At 38.2% G+C, this 27368-nt stretch overlaps 1 protein-coding gene and 1 long non-coding RNA gene across 6 annotated transcripts in view; one reads left to right on the top strand and one right to left on the bottom strand.

The window, feature by feature from the left end:
• Positions 1 to 27368, bottom strand: part of PUS10 (pseudouridine synthase 10) — a 33156-nt gene that overhangs the window by 4823 nt on the left and 965 nt on the right. For 3 of the 4 annotated variants that reach the window (XM_030023331.2, XM_041125577.1, XM_041125578.1), the window contains exons 2-12: positions 26458 to 26594; positions 24040 to 24306; positions 22306 to 22392; positions 15845 to 15879; positions 13946 to 14057; positions 12175 to 12236; positions 9507 to 9552; positions 6641 to 6705; positions 5475 to 5560; positions 2444 to 2569; positions 635 to 691 (exon numbers count right to left, since the gene is read on the bottom strand). In XM_030023331.2, coding sequence (XP_029879191.1) covers positions 635 to 691; positions 2444 to 2569; positions 5475 to 5560; positions 6641 to 6705; positions 9507 to 9552; positions 12175 to 12236; positions 13946 to 14057; positions 15845 to 15879; positions 22306 to 22392; positions 24040 to 24306; positions 26458 to 26594 — 1080 coding nt within the window. The remainder of the gene's footprint in view (positions 1 to 634; positions 692 to 2443; positions 2570 to 5474; positions 5561 to 6640; positions 6706 to 9506; positions 9553 to 12174; positions 12237 to 13945; positions 14058 to 15844; positions 15880 to 22305; positions 22393 to 24039; positions 24307 to 26457; positions 26595 to 27368) is intronic. The other variant, XM_041125579.1, reaches the window with a different exon arrangement.
• Positions 616 to 26799, top strand: LOC115345090. 2 transcript variants are annotated; one of them, XR_005933070.1, is made up of 4 exons: positions 1703 to 2050; positions 2469 to 2539; positions 4149 to 4287; positions 26708 to 26799. It is a non-coding gene; the product is annotated as an uncharacterized LOC115345090 (long non-coding RNA). The 2 variants fall into 2 exon arrangements; XR_003924715.2 differs by lacking the exons at positions 1703 to 2050; positions 26708 to 26799 and adding an exon at positions 616 to 715 and having other exon boundaries at positions 4149 to 4203.

Raw genomic sequence — 27368 nt, 5'->3', positions numbered from 1 at the left:
CAGCAATGCCCAGGTGCAAGATGATGTTAAATCCCGCTCCCTCAGCTAAACATCTGTTGCAATAGCTGCACTTTCTGTGCTCCGGGCCAGGGATGATCCCCAGTATAAGCAATGCCAAGAACTACGCTACAAATCAGACGGCAACTGAAACACATCATTGTTAATTTTTACTTTTTCTTTCCCCTCATCCTTTGGCTATAGTAGCTTCAGCATATTGGAAAGCAACTGACCTTTATGAAGGGCCCAAATTCAAAAAGAAAATAAGGCTTCCCCGCTCCCCAGTGACAGTAAGGCAAAGTAGAAGGACCCAACAGAAGACAAGATAGGAATCAGTCTGACATAAATGGCTTAAAAATAGGAAGTGAATAAAATAAAATACTCCTAACAAGCTATGTTTTTCCATGCACCTGTGCACCCAAGGACACTGAAAAAGGGCTCCTCTTTCAGTTGGTTTTATGAAAATGTTCGGTCTTTGGGAATAAATACATAAATTCTAAAATGTTTCCGAGATAAAATTTTGAAGCATGCCTAGTCACACACTTGTGCACTTAGCATTCAGCAAGATCTATTAGGACAGCTTTGGTTAACCATTTTTTTTGTTTCTGTGTTTCACAAGGGATGTTCCAAGCCTTACCATTGCCTAGTGTTCTCACATCCACATCTTCTCTTCCAGAGGAAGAAAAATTAAAGCCTACAACAGATTTGAACAAGGCAGGTGAGATTTTATTTGACATGTTTAATACTCTCTACAGCTTTTAAAAGGTGAAATATTTTCTTTCTAAACTTGCTTGCAAATCTACTTCAAAGAGCTATCTTTATAAAATGAAGCCTGCACTGTATTTGAATAAATCTGGGACAGTTATTGTTTATTGCATCAGATTCACAAGTTTCTTGAAGAGCACTTGTTGGCCTGATTGACACTGCTAAAACCCTGAAAACGTCCAAAAAAAAGCAGTACCATCCTGAAGGAATTCCACTTACTAGTTAATTTTGTTCATTTCTTATCCAGATAGTTCAAGTTTATGAATAAAAGCAAACTGAGCTGTCTTCCTCCAAAATACAACATTTTATCCTAAACACACCCAATGGTTTCCAAAGATATCAGAGAAATTTCTGCTAGTCACACACATCTGGACAAAAGAGGAAGAAAATTCATGTCCAAACTGAAAAGTAACCTCTGTGTATTTGGTTTTTTTCACTGTTCAAGCTACAAAAACGTACTGCTGGGTATTTAGTTTCCTTCATCATACCCCTCCCACCTTTAAGCTTTGCCTGAAGGAGGAATGGGGGACCAAACCCTGCACTACAGGTAACTTTGCAGCACTATTCCAAAGGGTCTCAGAAAAACTGATGGTTTCAAAATTTTTTCCTCCACTGGGAACATACAGAGTGCATAAAGATTTCCTCAGTTTTTATTATCTCTCATTTCTCTGGTCATATTATGGCAACCACATAACCGTGAGAAAATCCCTCCATGGTCATGAAGCTGTATGTTGGTCACACAACCAGAATTTTCTTACTTGGGAATGCTCCAGACTCTTAATCATCCTCACAGCCCTTTGCTGGACTTGCTTCCATATGTCCACGTCTTTCTTGTACTAGGGAGCCCAGAACTGGACCCGGTACTCCAGATGTGTCTCCCCAGTGCTGAGTAAAAGGCAAGGATCACCTCCCTTGACCTACTGGCAATGGTCTTTCTATTTGTTTATATCCCTTCTCAACATTACTGCACATGCACTTTTGGTAGCCACCTGTGGTAATTCCGCAAGCTGAAATCGGCTGCTACATAGTACCTAGCCTAAAGACATGGTTTGAGGATTTTCCTAGTGTTCAGACCAACATATCCACCGGGAGGAGGAAGGAGAGGAGGGGAAAGTAGCTGTTTTGTCCAAACTAATATTTAATGCAATTTTTCCTTGGGCTTTCTTTGTCTCTAATTCCACGTCTAGTAGATGACAAATGATGGGCAGTGATTATTTCATCTGGATAATCCATGGATAAGCATTTAGCTTGTGGAACTTTATGCACTGAAGAAAATAAATTAATCAAGGTAAGAAACATGAAGGCGTCAAAGGCTAGGCAGATATTATGGAACGCTGATGGCAAAAACCTTCTCGTTACAAGTCATTTTATGCATTACCAACCGTTAAGAAGTATGGCTAGGCAAAAGTACTACCACATAAAACCATAATATTTGCATAATCAGATCAACTGTGAAGATTTTTTAGTACGATAAAAGACACTGCATAAAACAAAACAGTCATCTAATTACTCACAGATCATAGCTAAAAAAGTTTACAAGCTTTGACTTGGAAGGATAAGACAGGGATAAAGAAACAGTTTTTTTTCCATTACACTCTTGTATTAAGTGGGTAGCTACTAAGAAAAAATATTCTAGTAATGATGAAAAATATATATGGTAAAAGATCTCCTTGATACTTACTATCTGCTTTGAATTCTGCCATTAGATGCTCTGAAATCAGTTCTTCCACTGAAGATTCCAGCTTCCGCTCCCCATCAATAATCCAAGGAGTCTGAGGTAAATTCCTTGAATATTTGTTGTATCTTCCTGTAAAAAACAACTATGTTACCTGTAATCATTCTAAAGCAATGGACAAAAAGCTCCAGTATTGCACAGCACAACACAACAGATTTAACCTTCATTGGAGTCTTGTGAAAATAAATTTACAGGCTTAAACTTGTTTTACAGCAACAGTATGAAACGCGTGCTGCTGCACCTACAAGAGTTTCAGTATCCAAGATGGCCAGCTTAAAGGTAGACTTGGAGAGCCTATTGCTGCAGTCATACCTTGAGGTATAAGCATAGAAACAAAACTGTATATAGCCTGACACAACTGGGAATAAAACCCAGAGGTTCAAGTGCCCAGCCTGAGACAACTTAATTCTGATTGGGAAATTTTTTTTTGTAATCAGAGCACACTCTTGAACCAGCCTCCCATACACCAAACTAGTGCAATACATATGCCTGTCCACGAATGCTTATGTGTGTCAAGTAAAGAAGTTCCCACACCCTCCTGTATCAAGTAGTTCACGTTTCAATCCAAGTTCTGCCATTGTCTGAATGTTTAACAAAAGAAACCCAAACTAAAATGCTTTAGCTCATTACAAGGAAAACCATGCGAGCAAAACGTCTCAATAAACTAGTATGAATTTCAAGAACCCTCAAAAGTTGCCATGTAAAGAGATTGCCATCCTCTGACTGATTCCAGTCATAGTCTGTTATGTCACACCAGCATGCCATCTCCCGTGACACAAGGACTGCTATAACCAAAGAACAAGTCTGACATGGATGACCAAAATGAGCTTTCTTATTGACAGGCTTTATAAGAAGTGAAAATATACATAAACCAAGGAACTCATTCATAAAGAACAATGAGTAACCCCCCTGCACAAATAAGTTTAAATCTGAAACCTTGCATATAGAAAATAAAAAAAGAGTTCAAAGTAGCTATGCATATTATACTGTGCCTCTGTCATCTCAATTTTTTTGGTTTTCAGTATCATATTTTCCTATTTCTAACAATGTTTCCTTCTTGCATTTTGATCTGCAGAAAAACCCACACAAACAAATGGGGAAACTGACTAATACTGTTTCACTGGGGCAAATAATGAAAGTTCTATGACTAATCATTCAGAAGGCAGCTTCACACTGCTAAATTCTCTTTCCACAAAATGGAAAAAGGAAAATAATATTTTTTTTCTCTCAACTCCCCATTCTAATAGTTTTAGCTTTTGATCTGAACAAGAGTGGGTTAAAAAAAACAGAAGGTGTTTCTCAGTTTGACAGCTTCTCCTGAACCCTTAAAAAAAAGTTGGGGGGGAATTGATCACTAAACACCAAAGATAAGGTCAGGAGGGCAATACCAACTCTGAAACTGTGCTTACAAATTAAGATCCCATCTCATTTAATAGTAGCAAAATAACTGCACTGTACTCAATAAATTCTATTCTGGATTTAATTCTTAAAAAATTAAAGACAACATCCTGCCTGGGGTTTTTTGTTCTGGTGTTGTTTGGGTTTTTTTTTTTTTTTCGGTTGGAGCAAGCTATAAACTATAAATCACAAAACCAGTATTAAATCACATGCAGAAAGCCAACCCCCTGTCTCTTTCTCTCTCTCCATACAGATGAATTCTGATAAAACCATCCAACAAAGCAATCTAAAATAGAACAGCGTGTTTGGAAAAGGCTAAAAGACACTGGATATCTTGGATTCATGAAAATGTATATCTAACTGTCTAATCAGTAATTAAAAATAAGAAACAGGTATGTACAGAACATCAACATTCACTTTTGCATTTTTCTTTTCATTTTACATTTTCCTTTATTCAGGATTTGTACCATCCTTTTAAACATAGTATGTTGGATTTAAATTGCAGGTTTGGGTTTTTTTTAATAATCTGTTTGCATACGTTTAGATAAATGGTTGTTTATACACAGGACTGTGAGAAGGGTAGATACTCTTGCAGGCAGGTGATAAAAAAGTTGAATCGTCTCAACTCAGGGACACCAAGTGTTGTTGCATTACCTGTCTCACCCACTTATTTCAGATGCTATCTTGGTTTGGAGGGGGGTAACTGGAAAGAGCTAAGCTTTCCAAAATTTAACCTTTATTAAACCCATTAAGATGGTGGTTTTGGGTGGAATAATATGCAGATAAATCCAGACGGTGAAAACCTCTGAATCCAAATCAAAATCCAAGCAAGTGAACAGCACTGCCAGGAGCTCATTTAGTGGGGAAGTGCCTTTCCCAAACCACGCGCTTATTATGAGGGGACATATTACAACTGCAAGATTTGCAGGGATAAAGGCTTTCTGAAGGAGAGAGCAAGCTTTGACAACAGCGCAAAATTCTTTGTTTCATAAACTGCTTCTGGATAAGCCCCCTTAACGAGCAGAGGCACAAAGAAAGTTGTTTTAAGTCTTCACGTTACCCTGTGCTGTCTTTAGAAGACAGAACTCTTCCATCTCTCAAAGCAAAAGAAAAACAATGGCAAGGAAAAGCAGGATCTTCCTAAATATCCAGAAGGGAGGTATGCGCACCCTGGGAGCACTCAAAGTGACATGCTCCCCTCCTGCAGCTCCTGCCATGGGAACCCTACCTTGGCCCTGATACCACTGTCTGCAGCTCCCACTTCTCTTCAACCGTATTCCACCACACACTATCTCCACGTTTAAATTCACAATGTAAGAGCAGGCAAACAGTTTTGATTTTAGCATGTTGATCTGTAATTTCTAAGTTTTGACAAAATCATCTCTTCAGCAAAGGCAAGTATGATTTCTTCCCCTTTCAAACAAGTCCACTCTTGGATAAAGCTAGATTTGTTTCTTTGCTCCTTTTATATATACTTAATTACAGGAATCAACAAATAGCAAGAATCTTCTTGGTCTCGTGGCAGTATTATAAAGTTATGTTTAAGACAACACAGCAGCAAATAAATGGATCACTTTACCAGCCACAAAAACTGCACCATTATTGCACTGAATTTCCAGAGCAACACAGAGGTTCTTTGGTGAACTTGGGGGACATGGAAAATGCCTGTATAAAAAAAGATTAAAAAATGCTAGTAATACCGGAACATGATGGAGCATTACCAAAGCAATAATGGCATGAAAGATGACGACTTCAGTTACACAAAACACAGCTACAGCATAAACTCAGTATTCACAAAAGCTGGAACACCAAGAAATTGATAAACATTAAGCAAACCAAGAACACCGCATTGCAAATACTTTTGTCAATCTGTCATCAAATATTATCGAAGTATAACACTCCAAAGTGTGCTAATAAGATGTACCATACTATAGCTATAGCAATAATGAAACTAAATACTGCATGAAAACTATCTCCAGGATCTATCACTAAATCTTTGCTAGGAATCAAAGAAAAGAGCTGCAAAGACTTAGTGCAATTAAGCACAGTGAACTACAGAGAAAGTGTCTGTTCATGTCTTCCCACTGCCTGTGATTTTTACCATATTACAGCACTTGGTGTTTTCTTAAAAGTCAACTTCTAACATTTTGGAAATACGGGAAAAAGTCTTTCTTTGAAAGGCAAGCTTCTTTTTACAAGTCTAAGGTTCAAAATACAGAAGGAAGTTCCATGATTTCTAAATCACTTCTGTGGTTTTGGGGATGTACATAAAGATTTTTGAATGTAAATGATTGGCAATACTACAACAAACTGTTTTCACTTCTAACTGTTCTAAATCCCATGCCAGCCCCGAGATCTGCAGTGACGTACTGCTGAAAGCACAGAGCAGAACTGCAGCTCTGTGACCCCCAGTTTCTCCTCTGTGCTCCTCCTGAGATAATCAACCAATGAAGCATTTTTAGTAATGGAAAAAAGAGCATCATTTGTGTCATGTCCAGTTTTCGATCCTCTGTGGCTTAACTCAAGCATTTTAAGATTACCCCTTGATTAAAAGATTTGGAATGACTTTCTATTACCAGAAGAATAGAAAACAGAACACATTTTAACCAGTAAACTAGCAGAATTTAAAAAACTAAAAGTTATTTTATAGACATCTTACCACTACTTGCCCACCTAATATTTTCCTCCCCATCCTAATTCTATACAAAAGCACAATACTAAGAACTAGTTTCAGTATATACTTACTTGAGAAAATCCTCTTCTTTTATCTTCTCTAGGGCTTTTATAACTGCCATTCTAGTGAAAACAGACTGCACAGTGAAATAGAAAAATGAGTCAAGAACTAAGAGAGGATATGCCTAAGGAAGAAAAAAAACCCTAAAACATACATATCGTACACTTCTCACAATATAGTTTTTTCACTTGTGTTTTGTGTTTTCTTATACCTAAAAGCAACTCTATATCAGCAAGAACTCACTGTGATCTTAACCCTAACTTTAACAGGCCAACAAAGAACAACAGGTAATTTTGCCAAAATCTATTCAAGTAACTTTACTCACAACATGAAAGCAATACAATTAATACAGCTTACAGATTGGAACATAACAGTTATTTAGTCGTAGAACCAAGATTTGCCCCTTTGTTTCTAGAAGACACATACAAACAGTAGTATACGTTTCCTCACACTCTGTTTTTACACAGAAAAAAATAACAAGTGCCACTGACTTTCAGCAGGTCTAAAGTTACTGTCATGCTTCCAAATAAACCTACTCCAACTCCTTAGAATATCCAATTGCTAAGCCTGCACTTTGGTTAGCTGAAAGAAGTGTGAAGCATATCTCTGGAAACTATCTTATTTCAGATGATATACAAAAGTGTGCAAAAGCAAGAACAAAAAAAGTAGTGCTTGGGAGCTCAGGTCCAAATTTGCAAAATAGATTAAAAACTGAATCCTAACTCCATGAAGAGAAACCTAAACCAGCTTCCCCGTTTTCAAGAGTTAAGTATACCTAAGTCCCAGGTTTTATCTCAGTGACAGCAGGCAGCTAGTTCTTCTGAAAATAAGACTGTTGAGTAGGTATCTGTTTATAAAGTTCAAAAGTTCATTCATACTCAGAAGGGCGGGCCCTGAATGGTAGGGCTTGGCAGTTCCTGAACTGTGGAAGGCAAGCAACTTCAGACTCCCAAGCTGCATCAGTTCACAAGGGTGAACTGATAGTAAAAGTAGTAATAATAGTACAGGCAGGAGCCACAGCTACCATGCATAGCCAGGTGCTGCTTTTGATAACTCAAGTGAGGCTAAGGCAGAATACACAGAATTTAGGTTCCTAGAACAGGAGAAACAAGTGTTGTAACAGGTGAGGTGGAATCCTACTTTAGGAAGGCTGAGGACAGTAGAAGGTCTCTAAATGAACCTCCTAATCAAAGCATGGTCAGCTATCAGATCAAACAATATTGCCCAGAGTTTTATCCAGTCAGGTCTTGAAATCCTCCAAGGATGGAGCCTGCACACCCTCCCTGCATAGCCTGTTCCACTGTCCAACCAACTGTCCTCATGTTAAGAAGTTCTTTCTCTTATCTATTCCAAACCTCTCATTTCAACTTATTTCCACTGTCTCTCATCCTTCCACCATGCACTGTGATGAACAGCCTGGCTCCCTGTTCTCAATAATCTCTCTGTTGGTACTAGGGGGAGATTCAGTTAGGTCCTCCCAAAAGCCCTCTCTTCTCCAAGCAGAAGAAGTCCAGGTTCCTCAGCCTCTCCTCCTAGGGCATGTGCTGCAGGCCCCTGACTGTCTTGATGGTCACCTGTTGAATTTCCAGTTTAGTCTTTTTTGCAAACTGGATTGGGGATTTGGAAAAAACCTGAAAAATACTGGGTTACTGTTTGGGACAATTCAAGTCTTTGCTCTACTACAGAGTTCCTGGATGCCTTCAGGAAAGCTGCTAATTCTCCTTCTAAACATAAATTAGAGATAATAGCACTGCCCTTCCTTGCAGAACAGAGGAACTAGAAAACCTTAAACTAGCAGCAGGTTTAAATAACTATCTACAGCAGATGATACAGAAATTTTCACTGAGAACCCAGTTTTTGTACTACTTCTCTGATTAATACGGCCCTTGAAGCTAGCTTCAAGCACAGCTTCTTTATAAGGATGAACTGCTGACGCTCTTCAGAGTCAGTATTTTTTCTTCTAGATTTCCCTACATCTTGTTGCCTGTGTGGTTTTAACAGCCAGGCCCTGCTGATTTAGCTCCGTAAGTGGGATTTCCCCCCTTTAAAGGAAAGCAATACAGCAAGCACTGAGTTATAACAATGCAATCCTTCTAAAAAACGTCTTCCATTTATTGGTCAGGTGGAGTAGAGTAGGCAGAATTCCTGGGTCAGGCTGTCTCTGCCAAATGTCGGCAGACTCTTCACCAGAAAGAATAAAAGGCCTTACATAGGCTTCCGATAGAAGTTACTTATTCTTCCTCTGATCACACCAACTGTCCTACTTATATCAGTTTCTCTCCAACTGTTTTTTTATTCTTCCATGTCCCCTTTTCCATCTATGATCGTGTGCCTGCTCAGGGTCTGCAACAAGTGGCAAGGTCCCTTTTCTTTCCTCCCCTCCTCTGAGATAGACAGCATAAAACCATCCTGTATGTATTGTGTCTTTCATTCAGATCAGAGAACATGAAAACTGCGGTGTGATCATTTCTCTTTTGTCTGCGGAGTCTCATCTTCACAATGTGACTTATCTGAACTGTTTCACCCACAGAGAGCTTGAGGATCATCTTTTATGCTACTTTTAATGCGTGACAATCAAATTCCTAGATCTTAAGGGAGATATTTACAAAGAACATTCCTAAAATTACATCCTTTAGACAGTCTGGAAAACGAATGACCTAAAGAAAAGCACCAAGCTTTTAGTTTTCCTAAGCAGAGAAATGTTAAATGAATAAAGGAGACAACTTTATTTTCAGACAATTCAAAACTAAAGAGAATTTTGATGAAGGAAAACCAGACATTAAACACTGACTGAATACCCAGATAAGTTCTTCGTTGTACCTACTGCTGTGAAATTCTGATTGTCAGAAAAGAAATACAACAATGATGAGATCCTACCTGTTTGTTTTTCGCTGGTTTGAAACAGTCTGGACAGGCTGTGGCTCTAAATACAGAAACGAAAATTAGCTGCTACTCTTACAGAAAAAGAAATAAACAGACAGAAAGACTTATAAACATAGCATGTACATGGTCTTTGGATCTCACATGTCCAGTATCTCACACGTCCAGTATCTCACACATCCAGTATCTCGCTTCCACAGCTTAGCACAGAGCAGATTTTAAAATTAAGTTTATCCTGAACCACAAACGGCAGAAGGTGTGCATTGCTTGAGCTAGAGAGAAATTATGGACAAAGGTGTGTAAGCCTCTCTTGCTCTGATTAACACAAATGTGTCTCAGCTTTGAGATGGGATGGAAAAGCACACACGAAGTTTAGCTTTCAGTCCTTTCTAATCCTTCTCAATAAAGGTCATGATTAATGTTTAAGTTCTGTGCAAGATTTGCTGACATCTTGAAATCTATACTTGCTGTTCTAAGACAATGCACACTACAAACTAGAGATTCAAATCGCTGCTTCTGGATAGGAAAATTCAATTTACTACAGAAAAAGTAACCCCAGGTGTTCAATACCATTTGTGCTTTGCCTCTTCAAAAGGAAACTATTGGTCATTTCACGAAAGTGAAAGCTAAGTCAGTGAAACACTTTTTCTGAGTACTGTAGAGGAAGTTGCTGTTCCTATTAGTGGATTTCTATGTATGCAGTTAGAAATGATTTCTAGCCTACAACACAATTTATCACTTCTTGCTGGTGCTTTTCAACACCTCTTTAACTACTTTAGACTATAAGGAAGCAGGTCTGACCTCTTGCTGTTTCTATACAAGCAACTTGCCTGGCCAGTTTGTGACACAAAGCATCACAAATTCCCTCTTCCAGATTTCAGTATCACCTTACCTTTAAATATAAATCTCCAAATATAAACTAACAAAAGCCAATTCAATCTTCCATGTCAAACCAAGGGTCATTTTAGCACACCTACCTACACATAATTGTGTAAGAACAAGCTTGAGAGATGAGAAATTGCAGATGCCACACTTGGAAATCCCACCCAAAAGCATACTTGGAGGACTTCTCCAAGTTGAGAGAAGGTCCTACTTGGCTTCCACAAAAAACATGACTGTCATTACTAAAGCTGTGACAATTGCCAAATTTACCATATTTACGCCAAACCCAAACCACTGCCTCAGAATATGCCCAGAGCCAGCCATTCACATATGCAGAATGCTTTGACACCTGAGAAACTACTATGTAATTAAACTAGGTAATATCCTGTCAGAAAAGTGTCTAAAACCTTAATTGCTATTTAATTATGCTACAAAGAGAAGGCAAAAAAAGGGATATTGTCAGGTCACATGGAATAAACCTGAGTAGTTGGAATGTGGAATGGAACTTCTTTACGACTTTCACTTCTACAACTATTCCACTTGGAGCGCTGACATTGGCACCATAACATGCTCAACATCAAGTTTTTGAAATGACACAAAAAAGATGGAAGGATGAGCTTAAAATAAGAGCTGAGAGGTTTCAGAGGAAGGAAGAGCACTGCAGAAAACAAGAACTGATCAAGTAAAATTAAATAAATAAGAACAAAAGGGTGCAGGATCCAGAAACAATTGCGTTTTTACAGGATTGCAGGTACCATTATTTAGAATTGTAGTTTGGCCCTACTACTTTCTCTCCCTTTTGCCCAGTCTTGAAGAAGCTGGAAAGGAAAGATGTTCAGCAAACACTGGTAGTCAATTCTTACTAATACCTGGTCTGTCACCAAGCATGTGTTCCCTCATCCCCCACCCCAAGACAAATGAAAGATGCAGTTGTTGAAAACCAAGAAGGTGGCAGATTCGGCATTCAAACAAAGATCACAAATTGCAAGAAGGGGTAAAATCAGGGAAATATATAAAGACTGCAAAGGAAATCTCTAGTCTCAAGAGATGAATTCACCATGCAACAGCGAAGTCTATGCCAAGCCTCTTTCTATGCTAAGATTTAACTTGCAGTAGGAGCACAAGTGATGAAACTGAGTGAAACTGAAGTTTTCCAGGAAGCATCAGCAAACAGGAAGAGTGAACCTAATTATCCAGAATATACTACAGCTAGATTTTGAGAAATCAGATTAAATGGCAGCTAAATTCACAGAAATATTTTGCTTCTTTATGTATAGCAGATGCCCTACTGGGCCAGGCCAAAAACTATGTGTAGTGGCCGGGGAACTTCTGTTTGGTTTAAACAACCAGCAAAGTTGGATTAACTCACTTAAAAGTCTTCCCTCCCATCCATGTCTCCTATAAGAGCAGGAAAACCGAGGCATGACCTCAGAAGATTCCCCCACCTGCAACTATGTGGTTTGAATTTATTTTTTAAAATGATACAGCTATACTGAAGAGGGTAATGACTTTGAAAAGGGCTGAAATTGAACCACTTATCTGAATTTTCTCCATCCAGTAAAATAAAAATTCTGGATGATTTTGTTTATTGGCTTTAAAGCACAGAATTAACCAGAGATGGTGTAACTTTAAGCTCTGCAACTCTATCTGAATATAAGGAAGTTTAGATGCAGGCCCCATTCTAGTTTATAAACACTGCATATTCTCATCTGTAGCAAATCCAAACCAACAATGTTGCGCAATATTTAGATAAAGATCTTTTGTTATTTATATAGAAACTTACAGGAAATGGCACTCCTCGTCTGTTTCTGGGTGAGCAAAGACCACGCTAACTTCAAACAAACTCTAATTAAAAAAAAAAAGGAAGAAGGAGGTAATAGTTTTTTAAACAAACAGGGAGAATATTCTCAAGCATCCTTATTGTAGTATTAGGAAAACAGTAAAGAGGTAGACAAAAGAGAAAGTAACCCAGTTATTCTACAACATCATCTAAAGACATTAAAACGTGTGCCATAATAGCATTTGCATTTCTGAAGTAACCAAAGATTATCTGAGTGCACTTCAAAAACATGAGTGACCTACACATCATAGATACCAGCCCCATTTTGCACAGGGGGAACTGAGTCAGAGACAGTGTATGCTCAAAGCCTATTACGGTCACTAAACTTCACAAACCTTCTGGGAGAGCACCGCACAGCGTGGAATATCAAGATAAAAACCCTGTAGTAGTCACCACTGTAAAATTTTGTCAGGGGCTTCGTTTGCAATGACTGGATGGCCTTGGGGCAAAGAAAGGCAACATGTCCTAGTGGATTGACAGCTAGACCAGAAACTCTAGTGTAATCTCAGTTCTACCCCCAATTCCCTCTTTGGCCTTGGGCAAACAACACTCATTACTTCTGTTATTCAGATACCAGAATACCTCAAGAGGGCTATTGAAAAGATTGGCTAATATTCAAGTGCCTTGTAGATAAAAAGCACTAGACAAGTAACTTTTATGGTACAATGATGTCTGGAGTGGCTCAGTGCCTAAGTGTTGTAGAGCTTTTGCTAACTTGGTATCTAAGAAGTTTGTTTCTTCTTGGATCATCTTCAGGGTAACTGAGTGTTTCTTTCTTCAGTAAGACAAAAGGCATGCTTTTGATTAGCACTCCTGGGAAAAGACAATCTGTAATTATTATGGAAGCTGACAAATCAACATAAAGACTAAGTGAGTCTAGTCCTGGGGTCAGTCCTACGGCTGATGACAAGTAAAAACTGCAGACTGCCTTGTCCTCAGCAGGAATTTTTGCCGTGTTTGCAGAAATTCTACATTCAAGATGATGGTGTTTCTGAATTTGTCTGGCAACATCTGAATGTCATGTTCAGTCAATGTAATTCAGAAACATTTTAAGAATGTTAGTCAGAATCTGGAAGTTGAAAACAAGGTTTGAAAAAACATTTCTATTGCCTACTTACAGGTATTGCAGGTTCAAACATGCCTATCTCTAGCATTCATTAAAGTGAACAAGGACCAGTCTTTCCTCTTTCCATATATTTCAGAAATATATTTTATCCATAGAATTTAACATGCTAACAACCTGAACAATTCATCTCACAGAGCAGTAACAGTGTTGACAGTAACAGGAGAGCAAAGAAGGAATGTGTGTGTGAGCATTCCTTACCCTCTGGAAAACAGAGATCCTGGAAAATGAGAAAACCAAAAAAGTCTTAGTGATAAAAGGAGGATGGCAGCCCAAGAGCAAGAGATTTAGCAAACGACTACAATGGTTTCAGGAGATGCGATGATCTATGTGTACAAAAATGAAGATTGGACCCCTCAGTATTGAGACTTGGAGATCTCTAGCTAAAAGAGCTTCCCCCCTGCTTCCCCCTACAGCGAATTTAAGAGCAGTGCAACTTGTTTATCTCTTAATGAGGGAAAAAAAAAGTATATATTTTTTTTTCCCCTTATACATATAAGTGTATAAATATATGTATACACACACACAAATACATATAAAAAAAGGAAGAAAAGCAGAGAGAAAAAAAGCTTTTTCTTATTTATACGACACCTTTCCATCAGCAGGAACACCCAATTCCTCTGACAACTGGGGATGAATAATCCACTTATAAGCTTCTTTCAGCTGAACAATGTCATCCTTTGCCAAGGAAAGGCCCAGATTTCTGAATCACAAAGAAATAATAACTTGCACAGGGGTCTGTCAAAGATAGATACATGACATATAATATTTCAAGACAAGCTTAAGTAACTAGTGCCAGGTAAACAAGCAATGCATGAATAAAAAAGGACAAAAGTACTAAGCATACAGACCATGGCATGAAAGAATGAAAGGCTGTTCCAAGACCTCCTATAACAGCACTGAATCTTTGTATTGAATTAACAAAGCGTTGAGGAAACATTAAGGCCAGACCAGGATTCCAATTAAGATGCTTCCCAATAAACACATAAGAGTTTGGCAGGGAGTAACTAAAGGTATTTGAGCTACAGTCAGCTCAAGCACAGGTAGGACTATGTTGCCTCCTCCCTCCCTGCCTCTGGCCTTGCATTCCTGCCAGCACTTGCACGCTGACACTACACAGCATGGTAAGTAATACCAGTCCATTGATCCCATTTAAAGCAAATCCTAATCCACCAAAAAATAAGTTTTGTTTTTCAGCCACCTCAGTGAGGTGATCAGGTCTCCCAGTGGTCGCATAAGCACTTACGTTAACGCAAGAAAGACAGAAGGTACACGCAGATGGAGGCAAGATCCTTCTGATAGTAGATCAACATATAGTTCAGCTAAGTAAACTGAGTATCTGGATCCTGCAGGGCAGCACCTGTGCTACTTGCTAAGGAGCCTCCTGTACAGCTTGCACCCTAAGCAATACCTTGTTTTGCCCTGTTTCTATTTGCCAGTGGGTTTTTTTCACTAACATTTAAATATAGATTCTTTTTTTTTCTGCGTAAAAGAACATGCACTGAGGAAACTCATGCCATAGCTTCATGGTAGATCAAAAGTTGCAAAAGTCTTTCCAGAGCCTACCTGGAGAAGAGCTGAGAAAGAGAGATGCACAAATTGATTTCAGAACACTGAGGTACAAAAAAGAAGAGTCAAAACTAACTTGCAGCCACTGCACTAGTATCTTTCTCGCTACACTACTGACTCTTCACCATTATCTGACTAACAATTTTCAGTTACTATTAATGTAAGCTAAACCTGATACAGTGGCAAAATGCAGATGTCTGTATTTCATTATGTCTGGCATGTACAAGAAGATTCTGGCTCACAGATGGCACCATGGCACCTCTCAGGACCATTACGTTAACTCAAAGCCGTACAGATGGACAGACAGCCTCCAAGTTGAAACACCACATGCTAGCTATAATCACACCATGAGGCAAAAGAGATAAGAAACCCCAAATAAGGTCAAACCAGGTCAAAAAAAAAAAACCAAACCCCCACAAAAAACAGCTGCCATCTTATCCTCTGTAAGCATCAAGTAAAGTGGACAACTGGACAAGACTATAAAATCAACTTCTGGCCTGCTCAACATTTAGAGACAAACGGTGTCTACTTAAAAGAGTTGTTGTCAGACAGACAGCAAGAGCTATGGACAATAAAAAAAAAAAATTAAAAAAAATGACAGCACATCCCAATTGTGAATTTCCTTATGCTTAGTTTTAAAGGTACAAAGTAAGTTAAAATCTTGGCCAAGGACATAGGAAGTGAGCCTACATATTCCACAACTGTTAGCAGTATATGAAAGCAACTGTCTTGACTTCAAAATGTAGCCTTAATTGCTTGGTTACAATTTTTTCTTAACATCTCAGCAGGTCCACTGCATTAAGTGGTTTCTCATTTCTACTACGCTGGAAAAAAGTTATAGTAAGAGTATCTCTCCTTTCTCTAAATCTGGAGAACTCGCTAATAGAGGTGGTATGAGGGTTGCCAAAAGAAATTACTCACCCCATTTCCTGTTTTACCAGCAGCCAAGCAGCACGCTATAGGTCACCAGCCATGCCCAGGAAGAAGAGGGAAAAAAAAAAAAAAAAAAAAAAAGGCAAGTGAAATTAAGGCTCAAAACTCCCAACAATTTGAGACACTGTTAGCAGAAGGAAAAATGTTTTAAAAACTCAGGACAAAAGGGAAGCATTAGGATTTTAATTTAGCTTTTGCTTTAGAAGTAGAAAGATAGAATTGGTGTTTGTTTTTATTTGTAAGACATCACTCTGCAGTTCACCTCAAATCCTATCTGGCTTTAAAAAAAGATTGGACTGCATTAAACACACTTTGAAACTGGCTATTAATGCTATAACTAGAAAAAGACTCTGACAGCCTAAGTCAAGTGCAACTAGCAGTTATCTACAGAGAAATGAAAAAAAAAAAAAGTGTCTAAATGCATGGTATATGAAAACTGATTCAACACATAAATTAAAAAAAAATCAAATTCAGTTACCATCCATTATAAAAAACATGACATAAAAGACATACTTGGTCTTATGGTAATTGCGAACCCTTTCCCTGAGGACTGCCCCCTTATTTAAAGCACACCACTTAGTTTAGGAGACATAGACTGAATGTGAGAAAGCTGAGGACCAGAAGGAATAATTCTAGAAATCAGAGGGAGCTTTTAGTACCAATGCTCGAGTTCACTAACAGTTATCACACAGCATACGTGGGAATGGCTGGAAGATGTGATCTGAGAACCATGGGCAGATTCAACCTTGAATTCTCCTTTTTCATTTCCCAATTGTCCCTCTGTTGCTCTGTGCAGATTCTCTGTGAATACCATCTTCTGCAGCTCCTGATACACTTCTGCACATATGTGACCACAGGATAATTCAGGGACCTCAGGAGGTCTCTATCCAACCTTGTCCTTATAGCAGGATCTGCTATGAAATCAGACAAGGTTGCTCAGGGCTCTATCCAATGAGTTCTTGACATGTCCAGTAATGGAGACTGCACCACCTCTTTGGACAACCTGCTCTAATGCTTGATTGTCCTCAATCTGTGCACTGTAAATACTTCCTCAAACTCTACTCCTCTCCTCTAGCAGCCTTATATATGTAAAGAAACATAATGTAGCAGGCCCCTTAGATGTGACACTGCCCAGGAAAGACCTATCACTTAGGTGTCCCAGCCAACAAATGGAAATCAGCAGTAGAAGAATTAACAATGCTTATAACAAAGGTCAAAAGCAGAATTAAAATTACCAGTGGTATGAAAGGACAATAGAAAAATACAAAAGTAAGCACAAAGGAGCAAAAGCCATCAGATCAGTGCAACACAAACAGACTTGAACAAACTTTAAAACTATCAAGAAATTGAAGACTTCCAAACATCATTGCTTATGCCCAATGCTTCCAAAAGCATCTCTTTCCCAAACTCTGCTCTAGGGAGCCAAATATTTTAGAGGTGCGTCTCTTCGCAGTCTCACTCACTTTTGTTTGTACTGACATATTGATTCTACAAAATGATCTATTTCTTCAGTGTAGTAATTGTTCAGCACTTTAGTCTTTAAATTTTGCCTCTGCGTGGGCCAAGAGTGACTACCATTCTCTACACAATGAAGACATACCTTACTAAAATGAAGTGCATTGCCGTTAACCAGAATTTTAACTGTGACCCCAAATGGCCTTTCTATTAGGTCTTTAATTAAGTGGAAAAAAAAGTGATGTTGGACACGGTTATTCAGACGACCGTACAATGTTTCCATTTCAACAGAATGCCTATCAGTGCAAAAGCAATTAATAAGAAAAAAACTCCCCTCAAAAATTCCTACAACGAAGCAACAACAATAACATTTTCAGTTCTTCCTCTACTAACAACAACAACGAAACACATTAAGACTGGCAGGATACCACTTAACTAGTATCCTTAATAGAACCTGTAATGTCAATACACAGTCTGGACACCTAGTCTCACCTTCCTCACTGAAGATGAATTGCAAAAAATCAAGTTGTTTTGCTTGAAGCAACTACAATGAAAATATCAGAATTAGTTGTTTTCAATCTGTGGACTACAGACTACTAGTAAATTGTCAGAGAAAGGTGACTCCATACGCCTGTCATACAACCATATACACATATACAATGTCCAAAAGAGCTGGTATCTCAAAATCAGTGAACTCCACCGATTCAAATTCTTCACAATTTTAAATCCCTTCCCTGTCTTTCACTCTTCATATATGGTGCTTTAAGAATAACCTCCCCCCAAACCCTGTCGAAAGAATTACTGTCTATTGTCAAGGAAATAATTCTAATGAAGAGGTCTGAAAACACGTATCAAACTTAAAAGGAGCAGAGCCAAGATCACATCATCTTTTCATTTATATCAAAAGGAACCACATCATAGATCTCTTTTACATGCTAATAGAGGAACTCAATCAAAAAAAAGTCTATTATCCTTCCTTTGGTACATCTAAAAGAATGAGGGAATCCTAAAAACAATGCTAGAAATACTGAGGGGAGAGGACACAAACTTTGTTAGATACATGATATACAAAACTGCAGCCTACTGAACAAAATAAATATAGTATTGATGGAATACTGTTTACTCAAATTCACTGTGATTCATTATCCTGCATAAGTAGACAGTACGAGTAAGACTGCTTCACAAAACACCATGAAGTATATTGTACTCTTGTTTGCATAATAACCCAGATAAAATCATAAAGAAAAAGTTTCCAACTGAAATTCCTTGAACATAATTCTGAACTAGAGAATATGACAACCATAGAACTGGGTCTAGAAATCTGCATTTGACAAATGCCAATTTAAAAAATTTCACATGCCTTGATTTAAAGCACGTGTAGGTTCGGTACTCAGTCAGGTGACTAATCTCACTCCTTTCCCCTGTTTTATAGGGGTATGATTACAAAATAGAGAAAACTGCATGGGAGTAGCTATGCTAAAATGAGACCCCGGGTCAAATTTCATCTCCTCTCTCCTGACTTCAAAACTGAAAGAGAATTAAAGAAATTACCTTTCCCCTTCAATTAAGAGGAAACAATAGAGTAGGGTACTGTGAGCACAGAAGCCAAAAGATCCCAAATTCCAAATCACATTCAACCACCAAGCCAGCCAAACTCCTCTACTCCTATGCCTTCATTCCCCTGCTCCACTCTCTCCCAGCTGTATGTGAAGCAGGGGATCAGATCCCTCTACTTCATAATTACTTTATGTTTGTGAAGTGGTTTGAAAATGAAAAATGCTCATTACAGAGCTCAAGCCTGCAGGGCAATGCTTAACAGCAAATATATTTCTGAAATACACTGGCTCAGGCACTATATTGATTACAAGCTGCAGGACATTATTCTAATGCTATCTGAGGGATCACAGTGGCAACAGTTGAAATACCATGTGCAATCCCAGCCACACCATTAGAAAAGGGCTTCAAGATGGGGAATTCCATGATGAGGTATACACAGTCCTACAGGGAGTAATGACTACAGATGCTATTTGCATCAATGTCCTTGTAGCAAGTACCAGGATGATGGATCACAACTGAGACTACAGACATAGCTAACAGTCACCCTTTTGAAGGGCACGACTCACTTCATATTCTAATATAGTTGTCTGACATAAACTTGGGACTCTTGTATTTATGATTTATTTTAATCAGATATCCTACTTGTGCAAAGAGGTGATAGCTTCTTTGCATTACAGATACAAATACTATGCAAATGTAAATTTTATGTCCCACTCTTCTTCAGCTCCTATCATATGTTTTAGAGTTGGCAGGATGACAACTGTCATAATTAAATTAGTTGAAGGTAATATTAAAAGGCAGTTTCTGATTTTTTGTTAAAAGGAAGTCAGAAAATCTGTGTGTCATACAAAAGGTCAATGGGAGGGAGGCTGTCTTTGGGGTGTCCTTTTATGATAAAATTACATATGTACAGTGTAGTTCAAAGGATTAAAAGCAGAATTTAACAAAAGACCTCTTTTCAACACAAAGCATTTTGAGATATTTGAGATATTCTGACTTTATATTACTTGCTGCTTTTCTGTAACTGTAAAACTGGAACTGCTTTTTACCAATTTTCTGAAGTGATAAAGGGATAGGTGGTAAATAAACCCCCATGATTTTAAAGAGGTTCTTTCTCCACCATCACCCATTTTCACCACTTCAGTTAGAGCACAGCTACACAAACAGCTGGTTTAGCATTTGGCAAGACTGAAGGGATGGAATAGAAGGGACAGCAGGAACTTCCTAATGCAGACCTACTCCCAGACGAACCGAAACTGTTTCCAAGGAGAACAAATCTGGTTTTGGAGCTTTCTACTCACTCATCTCACTCCACCTATTCATTTCTGGACCCACACCACAACTTGTATTCCCTTGGTTGTACTAAGCACTGTAGTATTGTTTGTTTGCTTGAACATAATGACAAGATACCTTGAATGAAGCAGATGGACAGGTTAAAAATTACATCTCATCCTTTTTATCACACTAATAATTTATTGCACTTAGGAGACAAAGCTGTTATAAAGTAATAAATCTGGGTCTCTAGCAACTGCATTTGCCAAGTCAGTTTTCCCAGTCCACACAGTCTCAATGTATCATCAACATTTCAATCAGCAAGAGGAACTCTCTAAAGCAAACTATTATTTTTTGCTTCCAGTTACAGCCAAGGCTGCCTCAAAAGCAGACAGACACACTTGCCCTGCTTGTTCAGATTAGTGCAAGAACGTCACTGAGCTAGAACTGCAATGCAACACCACCCTCTACCGAGGCATTCTGGCAAAGACCCACAAGGAGGGTGAGGAAGAACAGCAGCATCAAATTCTTCTTTCCTCGCCTCCATCGTTATATAGCTATGCTATGGAAAAAAAAAAAAAAAAAAAAAAAGAGGTTATTTTTAAGCTAGATAAACTATAGCTGTCAAGCTAAAGATGCTATTAAGAACTTGATTAAGAACCTGGTAACTTGGGAATTGCAGGTGGGACTCTAGCCGAAAGATTCTGTGCATCACTGTTTTTTGCTCATTGAGGCTATAATGAATAGAGTAAGGGAGGTCTCAGTAATGACTAGCAAAGGTAGACTGAAAATGGAAAAGACCTGATCAATAGTACCCTAAAAATAAAAAGGCTCTTCTTTTTTTAAACACCTAAGCTTACACCGGACATAAAGTTGGAGTAAGTCTGACCTACATTTGGAGTTTTACAGAGCATCATGGGCACACAAGCATGCATCGATATACTCACCTAGCCTGAAAGTGTTTTTTTGACATATCTCATGTTTTGGATGACCATAAAATCAAATGGGAATAAGGGCAGTTCATGCAGCCAGAAAGCACAAAGCAATTTGTTCTGATATTATTTTACCAGATACAGTGGCAGCTGAGGCAAACATACCAACTACGCTCAATTTCAGATGGGAAGTAGAGAATCTTATGTTCAAGAAGTCTTAGAAGTAGAATATGTTAGCACAATGCAGCTATTACACTGGCATTTGCCTGAGATGCCAGAACTAACAGGACAAAATCAACACTAAAAGTGTAGTAGATTATTTAACAATCAAACTGTGTGGGATGTGAATAGACCTAACCACAGGTTTATATATGAATCCAAGATCACCTCCACTTCTTTCTGCCATGTTCACTGAAGCTTCTACTACATCTTACCACAGCAGGCAGCTATCGTAAAGATTTACACGTTGCCCTTTGGAATAGTATTTTTGCATCGCTTTATATCAGAAAGCAGGGAAACGCCGTAAAACATCTCACAACTAAGCAAAAATTGTTGCTTTACTGATCAAGTTATACTACACTTAGTATTCTCCCTCAATTAAAAAAAAAAAAAATTACCAGGGTTATACACTCCTCCATATTATCATTATCCTCTGTAATTAAATGTCTGAAATGTAAACAATTTAAGTTTGATTAAAATTGCCATCAAAATCAGTAGTTTTACAACTGCTATAAACCATAGTTTTACAAATCTAGACTTTCAACAATGCCCAAGACAGGTGACTATTAAAATGCATATTTTCACATCATTTAAAATTCTGAACAGTTAAAGAGTTCATCTTCAAATTCCTTCATTTGTATTCTGCACTACCAATTATCATTTATTTCAGGGAAGGCACCAGCTGTGCAGTTCCTTCTCTGAGAAGATCCACAAAGCAGAGCTGGCATCTGTACCAAAGGGAACAATACACCAAGGGTTTAAAGAAACTCCTTTTAGATTTTCAGATGTAAAGTAACTCCTGGGCTAACTGAAAACTGAAGTGACTCAGACACTTTATTAATTAAAATAATACTCACCAAAAAGGAAGGGGAGAGCAGACTTCACTTCTAGCATGTGTTTGTGTTTTTTTAAAACAATAGCAATTAAAAATCAAACCACCTCCAACTTGTACATTCCACAGTTACTTTCTTTAATATGCATTTAAGTTATGAAGAAATATCTGTAAACACTTACCTCCCTAACAGACAGCTGTGGGGGTAGCGACATAGAAAATACAAAACTAGTGAACTGGTAGTCAGCGGAATTAACCTTTTGGCACACCTGTAAGAGAAAGATTTTTAATGTTAAACCACAGCAATGGAACTGAGTTGATAATCTTTTCGCATATTCTTTATTCTAGCGTAATCACTGGAAATCCATGTTAATACACATTCAGATAGATGCCGAACATACAAACCAGAGTAATCCCTAACATCTTATTGAAATACAAGCTTTTTTGTTCTGTTAAAAAAAAAAAGTTACGAATAAACTGTATACTTACTGCTATGAAACAACCAAACTCACTGTTTTAAGGCTAAGACCAATTGCATATCTTAGTGCAATGAATTACACCACAGTGACCAAAGGCTAGAACAGCTGACTCAGAATGTCTTTCTTCCTGGCAGTGATACAATTCTATGACAATAAAAATGTTTAAGATCCCTGGATAAGACAGGAACAAACAGGTATCCACAGTATTAATTCATACTCTTCATTATAAAAAATCATGTTTATCACTGGAAATAAAGTAAAAACCCAAACACACATCAAACATTTTAAAGTAGCCTAGCAAGAGCTGATGGCCAGATGTCCCTACTGGAAGTAAGCTTAAACACACATGGAGAAGTCATCCAAAAGGGGAGTGATTTTAGTGAGCGTTAAAGACAAATTCTGAGCTTCCAAGGTGAAATCGACACCTCAGATAAGGAGATTTCCTTATAAAATAATCAGGTTTTGTGGTGCCTTAACAAATGCTGTCAGATTTGCCATTGCTACTCAAGAGAGTAACTCCGAAACAAGTCTTAGAAGTGGATTCAGTAAAAGTATATGTCCTCTGCCAATGGAAACAAAAAAGAAACACCATGCACTGCAACAACAGAAACTATATACTACACTTTCTGTTTAGTTCCATTTTTAGATATATTCATACTATTAAACCAAATTTTTTTCTATTAAAACTCTATTAAACATCTCAAATGGAAGTGGGATTTTTCTAGCCAATATTTCAGTTTGTCACATAAGCAATTTTATTCCTCAGAGATGATGTTTGCAACAGTCATTATGCCCATATTCTCTCCTAACTCGTATTTTCTCCATTATCTACAAGCTGTTGTATCACCAAAACATTTTCTTCCTCTGTGGCTTTCTAAATAGTAGTACATTGTAAAGACAGACTCATGCTATATTAGGAAGATGTAGTTAAGCTGAAGAGCACAGCAGTTGATGTGTCCTCATTTTCCCTTCACACAAAAAAAGTGAAGAGAGGTCACCGTTTAGAGTGAGGTTTCCCTTGTAATCTAAGCAGCTGAACCTCAGGTTATCTCCTAAATTCATATAACTGTGTATCTGTTAAGTCCTTTTCTTAGGAAAATGTGCTCCTGGTAGTCATACCATTGCACCTGCATTGCTATTTTTTTAAAAAGCTACACTATGACAAGGCCTGGGTAAAATACGGTCACACCGACAAGTTTTCTTTCCCAGCTGCACAGGAGGTACACAAACACTGTCCCTGAGCAGTACGAAGCTGAATGGCGCCACCTACATTTCAAATATTCAAAATAGGTAAATGTTTCCAGTTGTTTTCCAGTGTCTTTCTCTCAATTGTTTAACTGCACGGTGTTTTTAATTGCCAGCTCTATACTGTAGGTCCCAACACAGACAAGCTCCAGAAAAAGTACACAGAAAGATTAAGAACAGGTATTTATTTACCTTTTTAACAAAGTCAACCTCGCAGAACTCCTGAAGAACTCCCAAACACACATTGCAAACCTTCACAGCCAAGTTCTCCACTGCAGTATTTTCATTGTTAACCAAAGGAATCTGCTGGAGTCCTCCATTGTGGTTCACATCATCAGGCCCTTCTTCTGTGTGTTCAAGTCTGATTCTCTTACAAGGTGGATCAACTACTTCAAAACAAACTGTATCTTCTTTTTCTTGATTTTTTTTCAAAAATTCTTCTAAATCCTTCATCAAATCCTAACACAAGCAGAGGAATTATACTGTTGTTGGTTTTTTTTCTCTTTTCTCCAATGCCATAACAAGCACTTATAAACACAATTCCAAAAGGTAGTACTAACCATTCCAGTTTAGCCTTAGTGTAATTAATAACTTGGAATTTATACCAAAAGACATCTACACAATTAAAAACCTCCAAGCTGTATTTCTCTCAAAACATTATCCAGGGAAATTGAATTTTGCTGAACAGACTTGTTTATCATCCAAGAAGAGTGAAAACATTTTACAGATCTGACTTGCAGAAATGCATTTATCTTTGGCCCTATCACTATTCAATGAAAATAGATGTTTATTGCCTTTTTGTTGGTCATTATGTTAGCATTTAATCCCTCCAACTCCATTAGCCCAGATGACTAGGAAGAGAGTTGGCTCGTATAGTATGAGAAGAAAATGAAAGCAGATACAGGTGAGGGTGAAATTAAATATACAGAGGAAGAACTTCATATAAAGAGAGAAGCCTACAAAAATTAAAGGATGTGCTGGTAAGGAGAGAGAATTACCTGCATGTCTCTGAATTTTAGGAAGGATGAGAGATAGAGGCAAGACATAGTTCCAAAAGAAAAATTTATTAAAAGGTTTTCAGTAACAAAGACAGCAGTTACTGTGTTGTTGCAACTCAGAGGAAAACTATGTAGAGATTCAGAAGAATAAAGAATGGCATACAGAATGAACACTTCTCAAATGATTGATGGAAAATGGAAAAGGATAAAGAAGAAAGATGTTAAAAATGAATTCTGGAGAGTCTAAACTTAAATGAAGGTGAAAAAATCAAAGCAGACACCAGAAGATGCAAGCATAAAGACAAGGGATCAGACCAGGTAAACAGAGATGTTTATTTGGCCTACACAATGAGAGAGGTCTCAAAGAACCAATATGGAGGAAGAGCAAATAGCCAAAATCAAGTTCAGGAGTATCAAACAGAAGAACAAAGGCAAGAATGATTGTGCACAGCTAGGAAAAATTTGAGGAACACTCAATTTCAGCACTAAGGTCAGCTAAAAAGGATGCCTCATAACACTGTGTTTGACTGATTGAAAAAGGAAGATTTAGCCTTAACCTGTGCTCCACAATTCTTCAGTTACGTCCCCCTACCAATTCTACTGAAAGAAGAAGGAAGTAGGAGGCAAAAAAGTTTGGAGCATAGATGGTTCCTCCTCTGCATCAGCTGCACTGCCCACAGCCCCTTTACTACTTATTACATTAAAGGAAAAACAACAAAGGGAATAGTCATAGCTGCTGTGCTTCAAAAGTGACAGAGCCATGCGGTGCAGAAGCTAACATGCCCCGTTTTCTGGTGTTTTCAGGGAATACATAGCAACTTTCACAGTCAAACTTAACATTTAACCCACAACAATCGTTATTCTGTGATTCTTGTAATTTCTCAAAATTGCAGTGTAGCAGCAGTAATTTTTCATAACTCATTTTGCAAAGCGTTTTTGTCCTGGTTTCAGCTGGGATAGAGTTAATTTTCTTCCTAGCAGCTGGTATAGTGCTATGTTTTGGGTTCAGTATGAGAAGAATGTTGATAACACACTGATGTTTTCAGTTGTTGCTAAGTAATGTCTAGTCTAAAGTCAAGGATTTTTCAGCTTCTCATGCCAGCCAGCAAGAAGGCTGGAGGGACACAAGAAGGCTGGAGGGGACACAGCCAGCGCAGCCGATCCAAACAAGCCAAAGGGATATTCCATACCATGTGACGTCATGCTCAGTATATAAACTGGGGGGAGCTGGCCAGGGGACACTGTGGCTTGGGGATTGGCTGGGTATTGGTCAGCGGGTGGTGAGCAATTGTATTATGCATCACTTGCTTTGTATATTCTAGTATTATTACTATCATTTTCCCTTCTTTTTCTGTCCTATTAAACTGCCTTTATCTCAACCCACGAGTTTTACTTTTTTTTTTTTTTTTTTCAATTCTCTCCCCCATCCCACTGCAGGATGGGGAGTGAGCGAGCAGCTGTGTGGTGCTTAGCTGCCAGCTGGGGTTAAAACACGACAGTTTTCCTCTCAGGCAAAGAGCCCAAGAATGCAGCAACCTTCTCCTCCAGGGTAGTGCAAAGAACACTGCATTCATAGGTTCACACATTCTAATTACGAATACAAAGAACAAACCTTGTACGGATGCCTATAAAGTGTCTGTGATCCCACAGAGCAGAACCTCAAAATACACCGTGGGCAAGTACCAGTGCTCAGTAACAGCTTAACAATTGGTCTGTCCTTTTCTGTTAGTGAAGACATGCTGGATAATTCTAAAATTTAAAAAAGAAAAGAAAAAAGCTTAGAATAAACACAATTCAGCAATAAAAGGACTCACTTAACTGCAACATATTTAGAATCACTGGATTTTTTTTTTGTCTTCTAGAGAAAGTTGAGGATACATGTTTGTCTTAAATCAAAGGCACAACAGAACTGGAAGACAAACCCAAAAAGACCACTGACTCAGGGAAAAGCTTCTGTACTTCCTAGAAAAACCTGAAGTCGAGAGTTCTGACAAAGGTATGCTGAGCTTCTGCCCAGCTTTATCTTCAATAGTGTATTACGTGACATGTTATTCTTTACTGAATGGAGAAGGAGGGTGGAGCTAAGACATATTAAACCAAATGTAAAATGGAAATTCCTTCTAAAATTGCAGCAACTAAATAATCAATGTGTTAAAATCACAGGAAAAAAAAAAAGCTCCAAACAACAGATGCCATTCCCTTTTGTCATATAAAGCCCTAAAGGCAAAGGAAGCCTTTTCTCTCCATCAGCCCCTTCAATTTTTTAAGATTTCTTACTTCCCATCCCAAATATAGGACTCCCGTTTTTGTGAGAGATCTCAAAATGCTTTTTTTCCTAAAAGATTATGGCTAATTTGGTTTCCCATCATTCTCTCTGCCCAGAACTTTAGAAAAGACTAATTTCTTTGGCTGAAATTTAATAACGGGATAGAACTCTCAGCATTTTTAGAAAAATATGGCAAAAGAGAGATTACCAGTGAGGTGCTCACCCTTACTAGCTGTCTAGAAAAGTTTAGGAGGCAC

Source organism: Aquila chrysaetos, chromosome 8 (genome assembly GCF_900496995.4).
Source record: "Aquila chrysaetos chrysaetos chromosome 8, bAquChr1.4, whole genome shotgun sequence".
Lineage (NCBI taxonomy): Eukaryota > Metazoa > Chordata > Aves > Accipitriformes > Accipitridae > Aquila > Aquila chrysaetos.
The sequence above is the reverse complement of the archived record's forward strand: the minus strand, read 5'-3'. Positions and strand labels throughout refer to the sequence as shown.